General features: G+C 23.3%; 4 protein-coding genes across 5 annotated transcripts; 1 reads left to right on the forward strand and 3 right to left on the reverse strand.

Annotated features, from left to right (window-relative positions):
• Positions 1-157: 157 nt before the first annotated feature.
• Positions 158-3596, reverse strand: LOC122852745 (cyclin-dependent kinase 4). Of its 2 annotated transcripts, none has more exons than XM_044152703.1 (3): positions 3221-3596; positions 762-1722; positions 158-672 (listed from the first exon to the last, which is right to left on the reverse strand). In XM_044152703.1, exons 2-3 carry the CDS (start codon positions 1698-1700, stop codon positions 295-297), a joined length of 1317 nt encoding a protein of 438 aa, XP_044008638.1. In that variant the 5' UTR covers positions 1701-1722; positions 3221-3596; the 3' UTR covers positions 158-294. The 2 variants fall into 2 exon arrangements, with proteins under 2 accessions (XP_044008638.1, XP_044008639.1); XM_044152704.1 differs by lacking the exon at positions 3221-3596 and adding an exon at positions 1927-1962.
• Positions 3597-5817: 2221 nt separating this feature from the next.
• LOC122852748 lies at positions 5818-15442 on the forward strand. Its single transcript, XM_044152708.1, has 8 exons — positions 5818-6823; positions 11340-11637; positions 11708-12010; positions 12095-14383; positions 14458-14583; positions 14660-14867; positions 14947-15189; positions 15273-15442. Exons 1-8 carry the CDS (start codon positions 6727-6729, stop codon positions 15387-15389), a joined length of 3681 nt encoding a protein of 1226 aa, XP_044008643.1. The 5' UTR covers positions 5818-6726; the 3' UTR covers positions 15390-15442.
• A 1552-nt stretch (positions 15443-16994) lies between these two features.
• Positions 16995-19815, reverse strand: LOC122852750 (protein N-terminal glutamine amidohydrolase-like). Its single transcript, XM_044152710.1, has 5 exons — positions 19705-19815; positions 19476-19637; positions 17617-17770; positions 17244-17514; positions 16995-17137 (listed from the first exon to the last, which is right to left on the reverse strand). Exons 1-5 carry the CDS (start codon positions 19806-19808, stop codon positions 16998-17000), a joined length of 831 nt encoding a protein of 276 aa, XP_044008645.1. The 5' UTR covers positions 19809-19815; the 3' UTR covers positions 16995-16997.
• Positions 19816-20088: 273 nt separating this feature from the next.
• Positions 20089-22474, reverse strand: LOC122852749 (F-box protein SKIP2-like). Its single transcript, XM_044152709.1, has 3 exons — positions 21537-22474; positions 21004-21461; positions 20089-20935 (listed from the first exon to the last, which is right to left on the reverse strand). The coding sequence occupies exons 1-3, from the start codon at positions 21874-21876 to the stop codon at positions 20195-20197; spliced, it is 1539 nt and encodes a 512-aa protein (XP_044008644.1). The 5' UTR covers positions 21877-22474; the 3' UTR covers positions 20089-20194.
• Positions 22475-25049: the final 2575 nt, after the last annotated feature.

The raw sequence follows: 25049 nt of genomic DNA on the forward strand, positions 1-25049 counted from the left end.
ATATATATTTAATTATACGCCAAGTCTTCTCAAATAATAATTATTATAAATTGTTTTAATTATATAAAACAATCAACTTAAAAATATGAGAATACTTAGTGATAATACTCATTATAATATTACGGACGTTTTTTAAATTACAATTATATTTAGAAAAAAAAAAAAAAAGTTTTTATATTGAAAAATGAGCTGTAAGTAAACGCCAAGTATTTAAGTCTTATTATTTTTTTTTTTTGTTTAAATTATTTTGATTCTATGTTGAAAAAAAAAAAAAAAAATGTATATATAATAATATCAAGATTCAGTTTGAAAATAAGCATGACTGAGTGCTTGAGCAGCTGTTAATCGTACACGTGGATTAAATGTCAACATATTTGTGATAAGTTGTAATGCATTATCATCAATATTTGGTATTATTGATTTAAGTGATACTCCTTGTCTTTGTGGAAATGCACTCCAACTTAATGATACATCATTTGGCCATTCATCACGACTTGGTGTTCCTAATATTTGAAATATACGATCCAATTGATCACCCTCACTTGTTCCAGGAAATAATGGATTTAATGAATTTAATTCAGCAAGTATACAACCAATTGACCATAAATCAATTGGTGTTGCATATGTACAACCCAATAATACTTCTGGTGCTCTATACCAAAGTGTAACAACCTGAGAAATAAAATAAATTAAATAAATAAATAACAAAATAACATAAAAACTTTACAAGAAAAAAATTATAAATATAAAAAAAAACTTACTACTGATGTTAATCTCATATCAAAATCATAACTTTTAGCAAGACCAAAATCAGCAATTTTAATTTTATTATCACGTGTTACTAATAAATTTTGTGGTTTAAGATCACGATGTATTATTCTATTTGTATGTAAAAAATCAACACCAGTTATAATATCATTTGACATACTTTTAATTAATGTTTTTGATATTGATGTATTTTTAAAACTACTAATATATGATGCAAGATCACGTTCAACATGTTCAAATACAAGCCATAATGTTAATGAACTATTTAATATATCACATTTTTCATTATTTAAATTTTTATTTGGTGATTCATGTGAATTACCTTGACATACATCAAGTAATCTAACAATATTTGGATGTTCAAAACGTTCAAGCTGTTTTAAACTTGATATTTCACGTAATGTTGATGTTGGTAAACCATCTTCTGTTATTGGTACACGTACTTTTTTTAATGCAACAATATTACCACTTGTTATATCTTTTGCTTTATAAACAGTACCATATGCACCATCACCAATTAATGATAATTCTTTATAATTTTTATTTTCATTTATAAATGTTCCAATATTTGTATTTATATCAATTATTGATTTATCATCAGCTTTATTTTTATTATCAATATATGATGATGTACCTGGTAATGATTCATTTTTATTATTAATTTTTTTATTTATATTACTTGTTGTATTTTCTGGTGATAATAATCTTTCATTTGTTTCAAGATTTTCAGAACAATCAATTTCATCAATACAATCTTCTTTATTAACTTCTGGATATTTTGATTTTTTTGATGGTGGTGATGATGATGATGAAGAAGAAGATGATGATGAAGATGATGAGGATGAAGTTGTCGACGACGATGATGACGATGATGACGATGGAAATAATACTGATTGAGGCTCCATGTTTGGAAGCCTTCGTCTTTCTGCCATATTACCACATAACTATTTTAATCTGAAAAAAAAATATATTCATTAGTAACTATTCTATATTTTTTTATATAATAATAATAATTAAGTATGGGGGCTTATTATTGACCTAAAAAAAATTCATCTTAGGTAAATAAATTCCCATATGAAAAACGATACAAGACATAATAATAATAGTGATAAATAAAATAATGAAAAAAAAAAAAATAAATAACATCTGCTTTAGCACCTGCCTGGTCTCGTTGACCCTGTATAATATTGACGGCCCTGACTAAAATAACGTCTTGTCGTCTTTCATTGTGTAGCACCGCCTTTGTTTCGATGATCAAGCATTCGAAATGAAAAATAAAATAAATATAATAAAGCTAGCCGAATGAAAAAAAGAAACCATATATAGACGAAAAATAAATTTAGCTTTATAATTATTTCATAAATAAATATAATTTTACGGAAAATTTTATGGAATATTTTTAATAATTTTATATATGTCTTATTGTTATATTTAATATGTCTTTTTTTTTTAATTTAAAATTTTTTAAAATAATCTACATACGTATTTGTCAATCGGAAGTGCATCCGTAACGATGTCATTTTATTTATATTAACTATATCAAATATATACATAACGTTAGATAAATAAAATATGATAAACTTTATCATTTATAAATAAAAAAATACAGAAAAAATTTTATAATCAACTTCCGGATAAAAAAAATATTTAAAAAAAAAAAAACAAATTTTTAAACTTTCATTGAAAATTGACATTATTTTAATTCACTTAAAAATTAACTTTTACAGTCTTTTAGATCGTGGGAAAATTTTTAAAGGATCATCTCGTCATCATGAATGAAATACATAATTTTTATCACATTAAAAAAAATTTTTTTTTTTTGAATATAAAATTCTACAACTGTTTACGTTGTCATATTGATAATCTTTCATAATCTAAAATAGAAAAAAAAAGAAAAAGATATACAAAGTAAAAAAATAAATAAAAAAAAAAAAAAATGATAAAAAGCCTAAACAAATTTGTCATTAATTGAATAACAAAAATAGTATACCTATTATTTAAATTATTTATTTAAAATTAAATAACAAAAAAGAGAAGAAAAAAAAAAACTGTTAATATCAATGAAAATAGTTTTAAAATTAATTAAATATATATGACACATAAAAGAGAATAAAAAATGAGCAAGATGACACTTGATATTATCCCACGCTCTCATTCAACATGTTTATACATATATATTTATATTTATATATATAAATTATATACATATATATACTAAAAAGATAACCCACGTGGTCAAATTGTGAGCCGGATGTCTCAGCATCTTAAAAAATCTATTCATTTTATCATATTAAATTTTTTATTTTTTTTACTCAATTTTTAAACATCAATATTATCAATTTGTCAAATTCAATTTAAATGACCAAAAATAGAAAATAAAAGCCCCTTTAAAATTCCAGGAAAAAATTAAATTTTTAAATTACATAAATAGAAAATAAAAATTTAAACTTACCACTAATTTCACCACAATAATTATTATTTTCAATTAAAAATAAAAATATTTATTTATAAACACTTTTAACTCTGAAGAAAAAAAAAAAGGTATTTTTTCTTGTTTGTTTATGAAATTTATGATGGAATATTTAAATAATAATAATAATGAATTTTAAATATTGTATATTTCGAAATTTCGAAATACTTGAAAATCGAAAAAACAAATTTGCATCAATAGTGTATTTATAATTGGATCAAGTATTCAATAATAATGAGACAAATTTTTTTTAATAACTATTATTACAAATATATTATTAAAAATAATAAATTAAAAGTCCTCATCGTCCGGACGACGCTCTCATACTGCGTCGCATCCGTGTGAGTTTCTCTCTCGATGGCAGTGAAACATGAATGGAATGCTTGACTGCTTTTTGCTTCCACCTTCGAGCAACAATATTTCGTTTGAGCCTGGGGGACACACATATTTTAAAATGTATACATAAATGTATATATATATATATTAACTATATAACAAAAGTGTGCGGTGCAAAAGAGAAATAAATATATACAGTTTGATGTACAAACAATAAAGAAGAAAAATTGAAAAAATATAATAAATAAAATAATAATAATAAAAATTAAGAAAAAAAAAAAAAAACATTATTAGAAAGAGATCGTTGAAGATTCTCTTTTCAGGAGCGTTGTCACTATTTATTGGTGCCCTTTAAATTTTAAAAATTTAATTGGAATTTTTTGGAGTATTTTCATCTTCCCCATTCTCGAAATACTCCAAAAAAAAATTAAATTAAATATATATTTTTGTAATTTTATTAGTTAAATAATTAGATAATTTAATTTTAGTTAGAAAACTTTATATGACAATAATAATAATAATAGATTTCATTTATTGAAAAAAGAAAAATTTTAATTTTAGTTTTTGAATTTTATTTTTGTAAATATTTAACTTTTGAATAATATAATGAAAATTTAATATAAACACAAAATATTGTGTTTATATATTTTCTTTTTTTTTCTTTTTTTCATCAAAAAGTTTATATTAAATAAATTGATGATGATGTAAAACGATTTCAATAATGCATAACAAAATCGAGTTAAAAATCTGAGAATGCCAAAAATGCTGATGACCTCGTTAAACTAGATATAGCAGACAGGTTCGTTATTTTTTTTTATTATAAATTTTTTGTTTAAAACCCTTGAAATATTTGACGTTTTGTTTTAAATTTTTTATAAACAAATTATTATATTTATTTGAGTTAATAACAATGATTGAATTTAAACGAAACAAAAAAAACTTCAATTATATAAAAATGTTAGAAAAAAAAAGAACATTCACACAAAAAATTATAACTAAATAATATAATTATTAAAAAATTATTTAAATTATTAAATTAGTTTTATAATAAATTAAAAATTTCATTATTTCAAATTTTTCAATTCGATTTACTGTAAGTTTTTTAATAAACTGTATGATTTTAAAAAAAAATATTATTTTGAATTTTTTTTTTTTATTTTTATATATTATTAGTTAATAATAGATATCTTATTTAATGATAGTCGATAAATAGCTTGATATTGATAAAGTAGAAAAATCGTAGCAACAAAAAAAAAAATAATAATAAATTATATTATTTAAACAAATCACTAATTCAAAAGAAAAAAAAAATTCTTTAATTTGTAGTTTAAAAAAGAAAAAAAATAATTGAGCTAAAATTTTAATATGATATTATTTTTATTGTATAATTCTAGATAATTATATGATCATGAAATATTTTTTTATAATATGATATAGTTTATTTTAGAGTACCCAAGCTTGAAATGTACAGAAAAAAAATAAACAAAAATACATCATAAGCAATTTTTACTAATTCAACTCAATTAAAAAAAAAAAATACATATATTATATTTTTTTATTAATATTAACTAAAAGATATAAAGCAAAACTAATGATAATTTTTATTTAAATTTTTTTGTATTTACGTGGATAATTTAATTTTTAAATTACCTCTAAAAAAAAAATTGAGGACAATGTTATTCAAATAGATAAGATAACAAAATTTTCTAAAAAATAAAAAAATTCTATTTTTAAAATTAAATAAAATTTTTATATATATTTTTTAAAATGGGATGAATCTTTATATACAGGAAATGATTTGAAAGAAAATCATCAGACCAGTTTTCACCCCTCATTTTCCATTGGAATGCCACAGCCCCCCCAAAAAAAAGAAGAATAAGATACAAATTATCAAAATTTTCCTTCCAAAAAATCTCAAGTATATAAAAAAATTTTTACAAATAAAAATAATTGAAAAAAATGAAAAAAAATTTATAAATTCATTCTCCATACAGAAACATCAATTTAAAATTGAAAAAAAAAAAAAATTGATACGGCCAATCGTCTGCAGGTAGTCATAATAACTCTCAGGAAAAAAAAGCACATAAAAAACTGAAAAATATATGTTATTCACTCACGAGTTACCTGTACCATCATCACCATCAACATCAACGTGGCTAGTCTTATTTCTCCTTCTCAAATAATAATTTTTTTTTTCATTTCTTTGCCTTTTTTTTTTTCAAAACCATCATCATTCCACTTCATTCCTTCCTTCCAACATGAACAACAAGTGGTAGGTACCAGTTGTGACTTTGTGAGAGTGTATAGTATAACAAACCAGTCATTTATATATATATTTTTTTATATACATTTTTTTGTGCCCCTTTACCTGACTTTATCATAGGTGTATTTTGTGTCTGTGTTGAATAAATTCAAAGTGGGGAAAAGGTGCATGTTATGGAGGGTAATCCTTCTGGCAAATGCCTATGGCCATAGTATATTCCAATATTTCAGTGCAATAACCACGACGCTGTTCAAGTTGAATTTTTCAAAAATATTAAATAAATATATCATAAATTTATAAAATATATTTTCATTTTTATAAATATAATTGTTTAACTAAAAAACAAAAAAAATTCAACAAGTGTTTTTTCTAATAACTCCAAAATATAGTGATGATTTTTACTTTTTTTAAATTTCATTTGTTATTTAATTAGCAATTAATTAAATTAATAATTTTTTAAATTTATTATGGAAATAAATATAACTGGTTTTAAGGATTGAAAAAAAAACGGAGGTTTTTTTTTCTTTTTTATAAAAGTGGGTCAATCGTTTCAAGAGCAAAGACCCGCTGAGTTCAGTGAGACACATACAATCTGTTCACATGTACACGCAATTATTGTGATAATATATTAAAAACAAAAAAAAATAAATAATAAGTTAAGTTTTTTAAAATTTTCATAATGCAGATTTATGATGGGTTTATGTGTGATGATGGTGCAAGTGTATTTATTAAAATTAAAAATTGACATTGGACCAAGAAGAATCAAGTCCATCAAGAGTCAATGAAGATGGCGGCAGTTGGATAGATATTGAAATAAAAAAAAATATATATATAAAATTTTAAAATATATAATTTGTTATAATATTTACACAACAATAACATTATTGTGATGATAATTAATATTTTTAAGTTTGTTAAAAATAAAAATATGAAGGGGAATAAATTTTTACAATTTTATGTTGTCACTTTGTTGCTACATATAACAAGTAAGTTTATTATTATTTATAAAATGCTATTTTTTTTTTTTTGATTCCTACTTCTCATTTTATATGAATTTATTTTTTTCAAAGCTTTATATGAATAATATTATTCATCTATTTATAAATTTACATTACTCATAATACTAAATAATTTTTTAAACTTAAAATCATAAAATCATAAAAAAAAATATACTTTCTTTTACGTGATTATATGAGTCATCATGGACGAGTTGAGGTGTTTCGAAAGTCAATGACGACAATTTCATCTGTATATCCTGGTGCTATTATTTTTATTTTTTTTTATTTTTCAGAATTTTGTAATAATTTTTATATTATTACTAAGTTAGTGAAAGTTTTATTCTTTTTTTTTTTCTTATTTCTATTTAAATAAATATATCAAAAATATATTTGAATCATTGTTTTATAAATTCAATCAATTTAGTTTATTCTATTTTCATTGAAATAGGTATTTTTCAATTTAATCGTGGAGCTTTTCAAGTCAAGGCAAAAAAAAAAACCGTAGAAATTGTAAAAAATATTAAATAATGCTATTAAAAATAATTAAATTAAATTAATTAATTAAAATATTTTTAATTTCTAATTTAATCTAGAAATTTCAATTAATTTAATAAAAAATTTTAAACAATAACCGAGAAGATGCATCTACCACAAGTTGAAGACATATAGAAAGTTGAGTTTCGCATGACGTCGCAATTTTATTTCGATTCACGGGTGTTGATTTTTTTTTTTTCTAAATATATATAATTTTTCTATATATTTATTTATTTTTTTTATTGTCTTTAAAATGCAACCCGCATGAAAAACTCATTACACTTAAGTGTGGTAAAAAAAAAAAGTATTAACTTGTATGAAAGCAGAGCAAAAAATATTTTCACCTTGTTTAAAAAATTTAAAAAAAAATTACGACGGTTAAAATTAATTTTAACAAACAAAATATAAATTTTATAGTTTAATAAATTTATGGTAAAATTATTTTTTCTGTATTACTATTTAATAAAAAAAAAAAAACAATAACACTCTAATAGTAAAAAAAAAATTTCCATTTCTATTTTATTATAGTCATGAAAATATTTCTCCAGGTTTTTTTTCTATTTAAAAAAAAAATCAACCGAGTAATCAAAATAGCTATTTTCACATTAGAATAAAATTGATAATTTTTTTTGATCAATATTTAAATTATTAATTAAAAATATATAAACAAACTATCAGTGATAAAATTTGAATTGGTGATTACTTCCTGCAGTAATAATGAAGATGGAAGTACGCGTGGCCGCAGCCGATTTGCTTTATTTCATCGGCTGTATCAAAGTACCGTAAATATATTTATTTATTTTTTTTTTCTATTCGTTTTGTTGTTGCTCATACAGAAACACATAATTTTCCAGTTTTAAAACACAAGAATTATCAGAAAGATAATTTTTTTTTCCATTTTATTTTCATCAAATAGTATATCTATCCATATATATTGATTATTTTCCTTTTATTTTTTTCATCAATATAATTTAAAAAATTAACAGAATAAAAAAAAATAAAAATTATTCATGTGCATATTTATTCATCCGGTTTATAATATTATAAATAAACACATAAGTATTGTCGCGTGTGTATTTCGTCATTTGACTTTCGCCTTGTTGTATATTGTTCTGTGAAAGTGTCACAATATCATCATAAACATATTTTTCTTTGCATTGTAACAACTAAATAAATTTAATTTAAATATATCATATTAACATTAATCATTGAAAATATTTAAAAAGCCTATAAATATTATTATATTAGCTATAAAAAAAAATTGATTACTATTTAAATATTATTGTATAGCTTAAAATTTATTATGTAATTTTTAAAAATTAAAAATTAATAATTTAACGATAAAAAAAAAAAAAAAAAAAAACGGTAAAAATAATATTATTCATTAAATAAATTTAACATTCGTTTATTTAAAAAAATAATACAAAAAAGTTACTCAACTAAATTTAAATTTAAAATTTTTTATGCAAAAATAAAAAAAATTCAAATATAAAAAAAAAATGATCCGGTAAATAATAATTATTTAAGAATGTTAGAAAATAAAATTAGAATAAAAGCTTGTAAGGCCTAACCCAGTGTGTGTTGTCAAGTGAAAAGAATAAATATTGAGCTGGAATGGTATAAAGTACCGCTAAGCCTTCCGTTAACGCCTGAAGAGATACAAGCCAAACCTCTTATTCCACCGATTCTATATATATTATTTTTATATTTCACATATGACTTTACTTACACGCATTATTTAAAATATTAAATTCCATCGAATAAATAACAACAATATACAATAAACCAAAGAATTCGCGTATTCGCATATTCATCGATGCGCGATCAAACGTAACCACATAACAAAAAAAAAATATAGAAATTCGAAAAAAAGAAAAAAATCATTACACCATGCGAAATAACAAAATAAAAAACCCAGTAAAATTTACAAAATTACATTATAATATAGAAAATTTAATAAATACTTAAAAATAAAACAAAAAAATATTTGTTAAATAATAGAAAGAAATTTAAAAAAAAAAACTAAGTCTCAATCGAAAATTTCTACAAAAATTTCTACCGAAACAAATGATTAATTACATGTATAAATTATAAATATAATAATAAACCAATTAAATATTTTCATTTGTAATTAAAAAATAAAGGTCATATCCCTTTTTGCATTTACTATAATTTTTTTTCCTCACTTTTTGTATATATAAAATAGTATATAATGTGTGAGTTTTAATCCTGTTATGTTGTGTCTGATGATGCACCAATACAAGACAGCAATTATATTATTTTTATAAAATAAAAATAAATAAATAATATATATATATATATACAGTGAGGTAAATAAATTCAAGTTTGTATTTGTGAAGATTATGATCGTGAGACCAGTTTAATACTTGTCTTGTAGTCTTGCTTGTCTGATGATGATGATGATGATGATGATACATACCTGTTGCTGTTTTATATATACACACATAAACATACTAATAATAATTAGTATAATATGTGTGTGTGTGTATACATGACCACAAGAGACATTCCATTCCACCCATAATATTTTTTTTTTTTATTTTTAATAATAATATAGTATGTTAAATTTGCCCCTAAGATAAGAGTGTCTCGAGGACGACTCACCTATATTCACATGGTACTTTTATTTAAATCATGTATGATGAATTATTTTGCACTCAATCAACACGCAATATTTTTATTACTATATAATTATTTTGCAATCATATATTTAAATAGAAAAAAAAAAAAAAAAAAAAAAATGAATAACAACTTTCTTCAATTTATATTTTTATATTTTACTAATATTATTATTAATTTTTTTTTTTTTTTAGCAATTTTTTTATTGTCATTTTGTGAAAGTAGTTTAACAATAAATTTGTATTGGAATGCTAAACTTTTTTTTTGAAGCAAATTTAGTAATTAATTGGCAAAAAAAAAAAAAAAAAAAAAAAATCGAAATAAATTAGAGAAATATTTCTATAGAAATAATTTCTATCGGATTTATTTCGATTTACTTTGGAGTTAGTTGAAGAAAATTGTGAATGAAAAAATTTACATTAAATTAGAGAAATTATATAAATTTTTTTTCGTTTGATTAATGAAAAAATTCAAGTAGTATTTAAATAATTTATATACACTAATCTTTCAATCAGTATGTGAAAATGAATTATTTTATACATAGACCCGTTAGTAATCCGCTATACTACTTTGTTATTATTCTCTTAGAATATTTTATTATATACTACTGTGACATGGCCCATTCTTGCAACTATATATACCGTGTGACCGTTAATCCACTTGATAATTATTTAAATAGTCAATTTTTCATTGTCATAATAATTATTAATTACTTTGATATATATATATTAAAATCATCAACTGTTAAAAAATAATTATTGTCATCACTTTCTTGATTTACAATCCAATTAGTCTAATTCCCTGTAAATTTTATAACTATTTTGCAAATTGTGTGAAAATTTAATTTACAATTTGTTATTGTTTTTCTTTTTTATAATTTAAAATTATACGATTGAATAGTGAGCTTGTATTATTTATATATACAAAATAAAAGAAAAAAAAAATAAATTTCATGAATAATAAAATATTAAATCGATGACAAGTCACGCCCGAAGGGGGCAATGATCTTTCTCTTCTTGTAAATACCAGGAAATTCATGGATCAAGGTTTTCAATCATGCTATAAGGTAGAAAAGAAGAGTCGCTTTTATATACTCGCGTAATATCACAAGTACCTTAACTTGTCGTTTCTTTTTTATATATATAAAGAAAAATATACCGTATTATTTTTTATATATATATACCTATATACAAGACTTGTTTGATCAATTTATTTATTGTTATATTTGGCACGTAGTCATTTTTGCATGACACTTCTATATACGTACTTAGTTTGAAGGCAAAAAAAATATATTAATTTTCATTTGTTATTTTTTTTTTTTTGTTTCAAGGTTCAACTACAATTCAAAATGAACCAACATCATCAAAATCATCAAATGATGATGTACAACTCAGTGCAAGTTCATTTACACCAGAAAAAACTAAAGATTATAATAATAAAAATATAAATGATGTTATGAATAATTTTGCAACATCAAAAATACCATTTTTATTAGAAAGTTCAAAAAATTTTGATATTAATTATGATAGTCAATCAGATATTTCACTTGATGAACAAGCAACAGCATCAAAAAATGTTAAAGATATTGATGAAAATAATATTGAAAGTAAACCTGGTGATTATTTTGAGTAAGTATTTTTTTACTATAAAAAACAAAAACAACAATTATATTTATAATTTATTTAATTTAAAAATTAGATTTTCAACAACAACAACAACTGAATTGTCGGGGGAAGGGCAGGGGGCTCTGCAAGTACACTTGAACTTGTCGGAGCCCCAACAGCCGGTTGGATTACTCCAACAAAAACGGCATGGACGTCAAGAAATACCGAGGATTTATAATAATCGTGAAATTGAATCAAGTATGCAAACAGTACCATCAAATAGACAAGCTAATCCTGATATACAAGATATTATAACTGGAATTGTTAAATTACTTAATGGTAATGTTAATGTTGCTGTTAATACTGTTCGTCCATTAAAGCCAATTCAAGCAACCAGGTAAACAAAAAAATAAATACTAAAACAACAAAAGACCATCATTATTTATATGATTTATTAATTTTAAAATATATTTTCATTTAGAATAAATAATAGAGGACCACCAAGACTATCTGATCTTCCACAATTACCACAAGATTTTAATACACCTGGTATGAATCCACCACCTCCACCACTAGCACCAGAACATCCATATCCATTTGAAAAACCACCACCAGAAAGACCATTAATTAATCAACTTCCACCAGCACCAGAAAGACCATCAATGCGACCATATGTAAATGGAATACCAATTCAAGAAACAACTGTTTCAACAAATACTAATCGTCCATGGACAAGACCATATCATACAACTAATAGACGTCCACGTCCACCATTTAAACCACTACCAAATCACAATACAAATATAACAATTGAAAAAAATGAATTTACAACATCACTATCAACTGATTTATCAACAAATAGTGATTTATCAACAGAAATTTTAAATGAAACAATTATGGAAGTTACAAAAAAACCACCAAAATATCAATCACCATTAAAACAAGATAAAATAAATAAAGATAATACATTGATACTTGGTGGTGGTGAAATTCAACCAATTCCAATTCCAATTGGAACAATAAAACCACATGAAAATATAAATGATATTAATCATAAAATTCAAGAATCAAAATTAAATACAAAAGAATTATCATCAACAGCAACAACAACAACAACATCAACAACAACTTCAAAAATTGAAACAACATCATCAATTTTAAATATACAATCAACAAGAAGTACTATTGAAATTCAACCATCAATTGTATATCTTGAAAGTACAACAGATAATAATAAAAATTCATTAATAAGTTCATCAATAACTCCATTGACAATAATTGAAACAACAAAATTATTAGAACCAAGTAAAATAATTGAAGAAACAAATGATAAAATAAATATATTTTCATCAATACCAACTGAAGAATTACCAATAAAATATCAAACATCATCATCAACAACAACATCAACAACAACAGCAGCAGCAACAACAACAACGATATTAAATAAAGTTGAAAGACCAATTCAACGTCCAACATCTATGACAACATATCAAAAGCCAACATTACAAAATTCATATTCTCAATATCGTCCTCGTCCAGGAATTGTTCTAGATGATACATTAGATTATACAAAATCACAAAGTCATGCAACACAAAGACCTTTTAATCCACCTCGACATCCACAAATTGGTGATATATTTGATGTAACAGTTTCAGCAATTCAAGGACCAGGAGGTGGAGGAGGTAATCAAAAAGATAGTGTTAGAGTATCTGTTAATCAAGGCACTGCTGATGTTATAGTAACATCAGCTGTTGAAGGACAAAAATATGTTAGTATTGATGGTAAAAGAACATATCTAAATTTATTTGATGGCAATAATAACAATGATGAAACATCATTACCAACACAAATACAAATACAACCAAGTCATACACAAGAACCAGCTATTATTGGAACTGGTCATGTTGTACCACAGCTAGATGTACAATCATCATCATCATCATCATCACAAAGACCAAATTTACCAGCAAAACGACCAACATTTCATCGTCGTCCAACACAACCACCAGTTAGAATTGATACATGTATTGTTGGTGATACAAGTACTTGTGATATAAGTCAACATGAAGCATGTGCAACTGTACAAGGTGTATCAGCATGTCATTGTAAACCAGGTTTTGCACGTATAATACATACATTACCATGTAAAAGAGTTGTTAGTATTGTTGTATCAATAAGAATTGATCGTATATATGATCGTGATGTTGTATGGAATAATGAACTTGATGATAAAGATTCTGAATCATATCAAGTTATTGCATTTGAATCAAATAAAGCAATTGAATCAGCAATGTCAATGACACCATTTTCTGATGAATATATGGGATCATTTATAAATAGTATTTATCATGGTGATGTTAGCCAAGGACAAGGTGGTGTATTTGTTAATGCAACACTTAAATTAACATATGAATCAAGAACAGCAAGACCATCACTTGCTGGTGAATTACAAAAACAATTACTTGGTGTTATACATAGACGTTATAATAATTTTGGTGAAAGTGCTGTTTATGTTAATTCACCAGCTGGTTCAATATCAAATCTTCAAGATTTAGATGAATGTGCATCATCAGAATTAAATGATTGTCATTCATCAGCAATTTGTACAAATACATGGGGTGGTTTTAATTGTGTATGTAAATCAGGATTAAAAGATCCACATAAAGATGATAATGATAAATCAGGAAGAAATTGTTTATCATGTCCATCATCATATTGTAGTAATCGTGGTATTTGTTCTTATCAAGGAAATGAAATGCAATGCACGTAAGTTATTTTATAAATTATATTTTATAATAAAAATTAAAACATTTATAATTGATTGATTTTTATTATTCAAGATGTACTGGAAATTATTATGGTGAAAAATGTGGTGTAGATGGTGAAGTATTGGCTGTATCAATTGGTGCTTGTGTATCAGCATTAATAATCATAGCACTAACTGTAATTTGTTTAGTTATGTGGAGGTAAGATATTTGTAAAAAAAGTAAATACAAAAAATTAAAATAAATTTTATAATAAAATTACTTTTTTTTTTAATAGCCGAAGATGGTCACGTGAACAAAAAGCACTTGGTTCACCAGTATATGGTTATATGCAAGGTGGTATACCAGGTACATTACCAAATACACTTGCACGTGTTGGATCAATGGGTACACTTGCATCAATAAAACAAGGTCCACCAGGTAATTTGCCACCTTACATGTGGGGACATATTGCTGATCATATGGCAACAGCAAATTTATATGCTGTAAGTTAAAAATTAAATTTTAAATATAATAATAATTAATAAAAATCAATTAAATGTATATATTATTAATTTAATTAAGGCTGAACCAATGGGACCAACACGACCAAGTTCAGCTGTATTTGGTTATCCAACAATGAGTATGCATGGTACATTACCACCAGTACCATTACCAAGACTTCAAGCACCACCAAGACCAAGACAAAGACATCAACCTGAACCAGATAGTTCAGATTCAGAACCCATGGATAAAGATAGAGCTGATCTTATTCCACAAAATAATGGATTTCATGTGCCTAGACCAAAGTCAAGATCATCCTTGGCAGTAATTATTTTTTTTATATATATTTAAAAGTTTATTTATATTACTTTGTTTTTTTTTATTAATTTATTTAATTATCATTTCAGAATCAAAGTGAAATTTATTATGATGTTCAATATGATCAGGGTGATGCTCATCATCTCTCCAAAAATAATATACCAATGTCAACTTACAGCATGGCAAGACCGTATTACAGAACGTAATTTATCAAAAATAAAATAATAAATTACAATAATATAAAATAAAAATAATAAAACAATATTAAAATTTTTTTAAACATCACAAGTGAATGATAGTCGTTGATGCCAATTTATAATTGGTATCCTAATATCTTATAGCTCAATAAATATTCTTAATTTTAAATAATATAATTTCATTTTATAAAATAATAAATATAAAAATTTAAAAAAAAAAAAAAAATAGTGTTTATTTTGAATTGAAATTATTATTTATAAATGAATAAATTGCAATTATTTTTCTTTTTTTTTTTTTTACGAATTTTCAATGGAAAAACTGTGTACTGAGAAATTTCGAAATAAAAGAAAATTTTTTGCAATTTTAAATTTGTAAAAAATCTTTAATAATTAAACACTGTTGAAGGATTAATAGGTTGTTGTTTGCCAGTGAATATTTTTTTATTTATTTAATTGATAAATATTTTCTCCAGGCACACAAGCTTTAATTAACATTGATAAAATTGATAAAAAGATTTTTGCATAATAAAACTGTGACAAATATAAAATTTTATATTATAATAACAATAATAATAATAATATATCTGTATTTTTAATATTATATATTGATAATTATTAAATAAACTGAATGATTTTCATAAATAATTTATTTTATAATATCGAAATATTATTTGAATATATTTAACAATTGTAAAGAGATGTTAATAATAAAAAGAGTCATGCTTTTTTGCTATTTTAATATTTTTTTTTTGATAATAATAATAATAAATAAATTATTATATGTATATTATAATAATGATTGAAAGATTATAATTTATTTGAGGACGTGTTTTCTATTGATATATATTTTTTTTAAAATGAATTTCAAAAAAATTTAAATAATTTTAATTTGCCTTTTATTTTCGTTGTTAGATTTTTCTTTAGAAAAAAAAAAAATAATAATAATTATTGGTCAATGATTTTATTTATTGCCTAAAAATATTAAACAAATTTTTTTTTTTCTTTTATTTTGAATTATGAAAATCTATATAATTACATTAATTTGTTTTTTTATTTCTATCGAAACTTTTTGTTGAATTTATCCTCCTCTTTTTTTTTTTGCATAAATAATATTGTTTGTATAAATAATCATCACCAATTACGAGTTCAGTCTTGAATATTTGTACAAAATAAAAAAAAAAAAAAACCCAAAATATGACTGACAAAGCATTAATTAATAACTATTAATTATTATGATATTTAAATGTATTTTATCAAGTAAATTATTAAATTTTAATTTTTGTAAATTCCATCAAGGCAATATTACTTATTTAATTATTATAATATCAATAAAGTGTTTTTTTTTTTATTTAAAAATTATCATAGAAATTGAATTAATTATAAATAGAGAAAATTTTACAAAGAAGATTTCAAAAATGTATTTTATTTTTTTTATTTTTCAATGATAAAAAATATTCAAGCAAATATTTATAAATTCATTATATGAATTATTTTTTAAATATTAAATTATTCATTTATTTAATATTTTTATACCATTAAATAAATTCTTAAAATTATTGTTGTTTCAATTAAACAACAATAAAAACAAAAAAAAAAAAAAAAGTAAATTGTGCTTACTTATTTTGTAGTTGCTTGAGACTGAGATTGATTAACTTTTTGTCTATAAAATTTATTAACAAATTGTTTAAGACTCAGTACAGTACCAAATCCAGTTCCAGGTTCCATGTTGATGAAGCTATCAAGATTGTCTTTGCATGCTAAAATATATTAAATATAAATATTAATTATTCTCATTGACTAAAATGCCTAGAATTTTTAATAACCAACCAAATAAATAAATAAATAAATATTAAACAAACATACTTGATGTTGATATTGGTGGATAATTTGGTGGTGTTTTAATCCAACTACCATCTTGACGTTTCATATGACCACGATCAGATGAAAAATTTTGTAAATAAGTTAATGCTGGTATAACACGAAAACGTCCATGTAATTTTGGATGTAATACTTCATCTGTTCTAAATGTTTCATTAGCATATTTCCAAAAATATGTTGGAAATGGTAAATCACTATCTAAATCATAAACAACAGCTCTTTCATCTGGTGCATATATAAATATAACATGATAATCCTAAATAATAGAAAAAATACATTTTTTTTTATTTTTTATATACATATTTATAAATCAATATTATTATTATAATTAAATAGGGGAATATTATAATTTATTTACCCAGAATATGACCTTGTTTTCATCTTTTCCATCTCTTTGACGTAATAATGGTACACTTCGATTGTCATTACTTATAAAAGTAACATAACAAAAAGGCAATTCAGATTGATTCTTTGTTGCAACATCCTGGCATAATTTCCATACATTTTCTTCACTATAAAAAATAAAATTATATTAAAATAAACATAGACCATGTATATTATATAAATTTATCAATTATTTAATCTTATTTTTTTTTTTGACATTTAATTATTTTTATCTAGATTTTATATCACTACAGAATTACTTTGGCTTTTTTTTTTTTTATATAAAAGTATATTTTTTTAATGCATATTTAATGAAAATAGCGTGTTTAACGTTAACAAATTTCATGTGTTTAATCTCTCACATAAATTATTAATAGTCAAGTAATGTTATTGAAATAAAAAAAAAAAAATATAATAAAATGTCAAGTTTATAAAAAAAAAAAAAACAATTTACTAAAAATGAATTAATTAAATTAAAAAAAAAAAGCCATTGTAATTTTATCGTTATTTTTAATTATAAAATTTATGATTTTAAAAAATTATATACTTAAATAATAATAATAAATTAATTTGAGATGAATCTTTTGTCTTGGAGAGAGTTTATCGATCCAATGAATAATTGACTATACTGCAGTATTTTGATGAGAAAAAAAAAAGCAATTTATGAATGAAATATAAAAAAATAAGTAATACTTAATTTATAACATAATGATATTTATTTGTTTAATCCACTTACCAATAACAACTTGTGTAAACACAATCAGCAGCTCGTGGAAATAGTGGTGCAATAGGCTTTGTTGTTGTTGTAACACGATTATCCAAAGCCATTATTATTTATTTACAAAAAATATAATCACTTGTAACTATTAAAATATTCTAAATAAATACTCCAATTACACAATTTTAATTTTTAACTAATTATTTATTACTGAGTCAAAAAATTATCAAACTAAATATTTATGTTGACTTTTTTTTGTTTGGTAAATAAAATTTATAATTGTGGTTAGAATTTTATTTTATCAATCAATTGTTTTGAATTAAAACAATAATACTATTGATTGATAATTCAAGTACTTGTTGATTGATAATTTTTTTCTTCTTTTTTTAATTAGAGTATACTTAGTTAATAAAACACACTGTTGTTGAGAAACTATTTGATACTGTGGAGGTGGACTGTGTGTGCTCAATGCTCATATCAATAGCAAAACTATTTTATATATTTGTCGGCGACAAAGGTTCAAGTGAAAATACACCTTAATTTGTCGAAAAAACAATAATAAATACGCCACATTCGAAATAGTTAAATTGTAAAAAAATTGTATAATTAATTATACAGACAATAAATGTTTAAATAAAATGAATTATTATAAATATTAATTCACTGTTATATTAAATATAAATTGATGAAATGAAGTTACCTGAAAAAATAAATACAAGTTATTAAATAAAATAAAGACAAACTTTGACTATTATTTTATGTAAAAAAAAAGTTATTTTTTATTCTAAATCAAAAATGAATCAATCATACATGACAATAAATAAAAAAAAAAAGACAAACTGTTATTATGATATTAATTTATTGAATTCCAGTTGATCCAAAACCACCAGCTCCACGTTCAGTATCATTGAGACTTTTGACTTCTTCAAGTTCTGGATAAGCAATTTTTTCACAAATTAATTGTGCAACACGATCACCAGGTGATACTTTAAAATCAACATCACTGTGATTAAAAAGCATAACTCTTAAATCACCTCTAAATAAACAAATTAAAAAAATAAAATTAATAAGCATATAATTAAATTAAAAATAATTATAATCATCAAATAAATTACCTGTAATCAGCATCAATAACACCAGCTCCAACATCAATAAAATTTTTCCAAGCTAACCCTGATCTTGGTGCAACTCTACCATAAGTACCTTCTGGTACTTCAATCTGAATATCAGTTTTAACAAGTTCCTTACCCTTGGCAGGAATAACATACTCGTATGCACTATAGTAATTAAAAAAAACAATTATTAATTTAAATAAAAATCATTAATTAATTTATATATATTAACCTTCTTAAATCATATCCAGCAGCAAGAGCTGATCCTTTTAATGGTGCAAATGCTTTATCACTTAATTTTGCAAATTTCAAAACACAGCTTGATTGAACAGGCATTTTTAAATTATTATTAATACAACAATTAATATTGAATGTAAAATAATTGTATGAAAATAATTCAACAAGTCGTTGACAAACAGCAAGCAACAGTTGTTGTTTGGTTATTGTTTGTTAAAGCCGATTAAAAAAGCGCCAAAAATATACATCTCTAAACCAGTGAAAATAAATTCACAAATTCTCAAATAGATTGACAAAATTATATATATTTTTTCTTAGCCATCAATTGGAGATCCACAATACCGACCAAAAAAATCAAAGCACCGACACACATATATAATTTTTGTTGCATATAGTGATTATTATTTTTTTTCCATTATTACAAATTAATATTGAATTATGTAAAATTAAAAATACATAAAACAAAATTTTTTATTTATTATAAATTAATGGATATTAAAAAAAAAAACTCTTCTACCACGTCTATATTGAATATTATAATTAACATGATTTCTACGATTATCAGTAATAATTTTTTTCTTTTTTTTGCACTCTTCAATAACTAAAAATTTTCCAATATTATTAATATCATCATATTTTTCAATAAGTTCATCTCTTGCAATAATATATAATTTTTTATTATTATTATTAATACGATTTTTAGTTATATCAGCTGCTGTTTTTAATGATAATATTGTTGTACCAGTATCAGATATATCAAGACGTTCAATATTTGGTGAATTATTTAATATTCCAATAATACCAGTATCAGTTATATCAATACAACTACGACATTCTAATATTTTAATATCATGTAAACGATTAATAATACTATCATCAAAATTAAGAATACCATTTATTAATAATTCTTTAAGACTCTCAGATGTACCCAAATGATTTAGTGAATATTTTGTAATATCAATACAATTACTGATATTAATATGTTTTATAGATTTGCAATTATTTATGATATTTCTTAATAAATCATCATCAATATTTTGTACATCACTGACATCTAAATATTCTAAATTATTTAAACTTGATAATGATTCAGCATCAATAACTTCACAATTTGATATATCAAGATATTTTAATGTTGTTTTACGTCCAATAACTTTAATAACTTGTTCTTCAAGACTCCAATGTGATAAAGTCAATGATTTAAGTGCCGTAAACTTTTCAAGTGACTAAAAAAACATATTAAAATTACATAAATTAATACAAAAAATATATAACAAGATAAAAATTTACTTACACTAGCAAAAACTTTTGCTAAAGCTGAATGACGTAGTGATGGTGTTGAAAATGTTATTTCTTCAATATCAAATGGTAAACTAATTAATAATCCATTGTCATTTGTTATACCAGATATACGTTGTCTAATATAATTTTTAATTTTTATATATTTTAGTTTATCCATTTTTGAAAATGCATTTATAAAATGTTCATCATAATAAACATTAAAATAAAGTTCAAGTTTTGTTAAATTAACACAATGTTCACTTATATATGACATTATTTCAGAATTATATTTTGGTACAATTGATAAATGTGTTAAATATTTACCACATTTTAATAATACTTGTATTAAATCTGATTGTAACATAAAACGTTTACCAAAATTTTTACGTACAAAATCATAATCAAAACAATTTAATATTGTTACGTCATGCCAGCCAAGTTGATCAATAGCATCTTTCCATTTAATGCATACTAGAAAAACAAAATTTTAATTAGTATATTGCATATTTTTTTTTTTTTTTAATTATTAAAATATATTTGCTTTACCTTTTTCAGCATTGAGTCTTTCACCAATTGATAAATATGATAATACATTTGCAAGACAATCATAATTAAGTACATCAATTGTTAATAATTTTTTTTCCTCTATTTGTTCATCAATATCATCAATATTATCAACGTCATTAATGTCATTAACATCAACATCAATATTATCTGACTGCATTTTAATTTGACAAATTTCTGTTGTATCATTTGTTATTTTTTTTTTCTTCAAATCAATATCACAAATTAAATTAGTTGATGAATTATTATTATTACAAGCTTGGTTTTTAATTTTTAATATATTTTTTACATTTATTATTGAAGATAAATTTTGTTCTTCCATATGTCAATTTTATAATAAAATCTTTATCAAGTTTTTTTTTTTTTATATATTAAAAAAATGGTTAATACTTAACCTTAAAATTTTAATTTTAAAACAACACAATAACTAAAATAATATCTCTTGGTTAATTTAACATTTAACAATAAAATTTTACTGATTACTCAAATTTTAATTTGTTTAATATATATTGTTTAAATATATTTTTTTTTTGATCAAAATAGTACAAAAGTAATGTATTTATGTTTTTTTTTTTTTTCTCTATCGAACTGTATCGAACTTTAGCCTTGTCATTTGTCAATAATAAATGCTACTTGCGCGCACTTCATGAATAATATTTATTAATTAAAATTGAAATTAAAAAAAAACTGATAAAAATTGTTGACAATTAATATACAATTACTAGAAAATGTAGACATTTAGACAATAAAATCGAGACCAAGACAAAACTTAAATGACGGCAAATGACGGAGTGTGACGGAGTAATTTTTTTTCAGTATAACATATATATATATAAAATATAGTTTAGACATTACCGACTGTCAAAATGCGTTCTCCGTCTTTTCCTTGAAAGTCTCCATGAATTATTTTACAGACTAGATTATTTTTACAGCATTCTTTTCTATTAAAAAAAAAAAAAATACTCTGTCAAATAGCTGTAAAAATAATCTAGACTGCGAATAAATTCATTTGGCAAGATTCTTTCTTTAATATATATAGAGGAGGAATATATAAAGGAAACTTTTAGGCATTTTCACTATGCCACTATCACTTGCTATGATAGGACATTTTTAGCAATTTTTAGCCTTGATTAAATGTGCACTATCACTATACTCACTATAATATAGACATTTACGTCACACCTTTATACTTTATATATCACTATTAAATTTTAAAACCCGGAAAATACATATAATCCCGAAATATTTTGAATATAATTTTTGGAAAAGTGCATTTAATGTCAAATGAATAAATCTTACATACTAACATACATTGCAATTGGAAAAGGGTGATAATTTATCTATTATAAATTATCACGATAGATAATAATAATACATCCTAATCACCCCCGTCTACTCTGTTTGAGGAAGACAGGGTTAATCCATTTTGACTTTTATATACTATGTATATACCAACATTTAATTTGTCATTTTAAAATTGAATATTATTTTATTAAAAAAAATCAGTCAAAATGAATCTAAACAACAAATGAAATAATAAAATCCTAATCACCCCCGTCTATTCTGTTTGAGGAAGACAGGGTTAATCCATTTTGACTTTCATATACTATACCGCACCATTTAATGTGGCATTAAAATTGAATATTATATTTATTTAAAAAAAATCAGTCAAAATGAATCTAAACAACATATACATATATATCAAAAATATAAGTTTGGAACGACAAGAAGCTACAAAAAATAAAAAAATAATTTTTCGTAACTTCAGGGACATTAAAGCACTTTTCCGGGATAGGTTAATAATTACAACTAGTCAGTTTCGATCTAGAGGAACTTACCTTATGTGCAAAATCTTGTAGAAGTTGTCCACCAGGTAGTCTGCAATAATCACGTTGAATCCTCTCAGCTAAGCCATGTAGTTGTCAATGTAAATTCCAATATCATCCTCTAGTATATCCTCTCGGTGCACTTCATAAAGTCAGGTAGGTGTAATCATTATCAGCAACAACAACAGGCACTATATTTACACTTGTATACACTTTTTTTGTAATAACTAATTCACAGTAATTTAACAAACACCACGTACACATTTAAAAATAATAACGACACTTGCACTATATCACTGTCACACTTGAATGGCCATATTATTATTATAATTTTTAAATTATTCAATTGAAAAAAATTTTTATATTAATTAAACACTTGCACACAGTCTAGATGAAAAAAAAAAAATCGCACAATACAATTTCAGAAAGAAAAAAAATTATATGATTAACACTTAGTCACGATAGTGATAAAAGTTTATACACTTGCACTTTTTTGATAAATAAATAGTTTATATCGTTTATAAATTAGTTTAGTCATCTCACCTCATATATTAAATCATTTTAAATATTATTTTTAACGCTATGAGTTGAAAACGATTTATCAAATTGAAAAAAAGGATCTCAAGCGGGCTGTACAGCACGGGCTATAATATTCTTCACATTTTTTACTACAGAGAGCAGTGCGGACAGTGCATTCTCGCAACTCTGGGGAGGTCAATTGAGTTCAATTGTGAGAGTAACATCAGCAGAGTTTGCCTAGAAAAAATTATAATCAATTTAACACACAAGTAAATATTTACCAATAATAACAACAATAATAAATAGTAGTACATTGAAAAGAACATAAAAATAAATCACACCAAAACCATTTCAGGGTCTACCATTTCGTAGTATAAAAAAAAAAAAAGTGAAGTTTTCTCATAAAATCATAACAAATAATTCTTGAAGTGTTGAGATTCATTCAAATATTTTTCATGCTGTTGCTGTTTCATATGATGATTGTTGAATTAATTTTTAAAGCACGAATGATGATTTAGATGGTACAATTGACAATGATATATAATTTTACCTAAGACAAAAATAATGATAAATATCAAAACAATTTTATTTTTTTTTTTTTCAATAATATATAATAAATTTTTAATTTCAAGTAACTGTTGTTAATCAGCTCGGATAACAAATCATGGAGGAAGCTGAAAAATACTCTGTTGGATTTATCTCAGCACGGGGCTTCACAAGGGTCATAGTTGAATTTTGAGTGGTGATGATGGTGTCACGATCATCGTCATTTTTACCACTTGCTCAATCGTGATGAAACGGCACACTTACTCGTCAAATAGTCTGACTGTAATTGTAAACAAAAAATATTTTAGTCAAGTATTCGATAGAAAAATATTTAATTAACGATAAATATTGATATATTTACCATCATTTGTTGTTTAATAAAGTGTCAAGATCTTTGTCAGCAACAACATCCGCAAGCCCCGTCCTCACCAACGCTGCATGTTACCGCCCGCGTCCTGTGATGCACTGGTGTTCTGTCTAGAAGCCAAGACTTTTATTACTGTAATGTCATTTTTCCAAATGATTCATGGTTATCTTTTTTGAATCTGTAAACATTTTTATTGCTATTATTTATTCAAATATTTTGACAATCAACATTGCATGT

The sequence above is a fragment of the Aphidius gifuensis genome, linkage group LG3, assembly GCF_014905175.1.
Source record: "Aphidius gifuensis isolate YNYX2018 linkage group LG3, ASM1490517v1, whole genome shotgun sequence".
Taxonomy (NCBI): domain Eukaryota; kingdom Metazoa; phylum Arthropoda; class Insecta; order Hymenoptera; family Braconidae; genus Aphidius; species Aphidius gifuensis.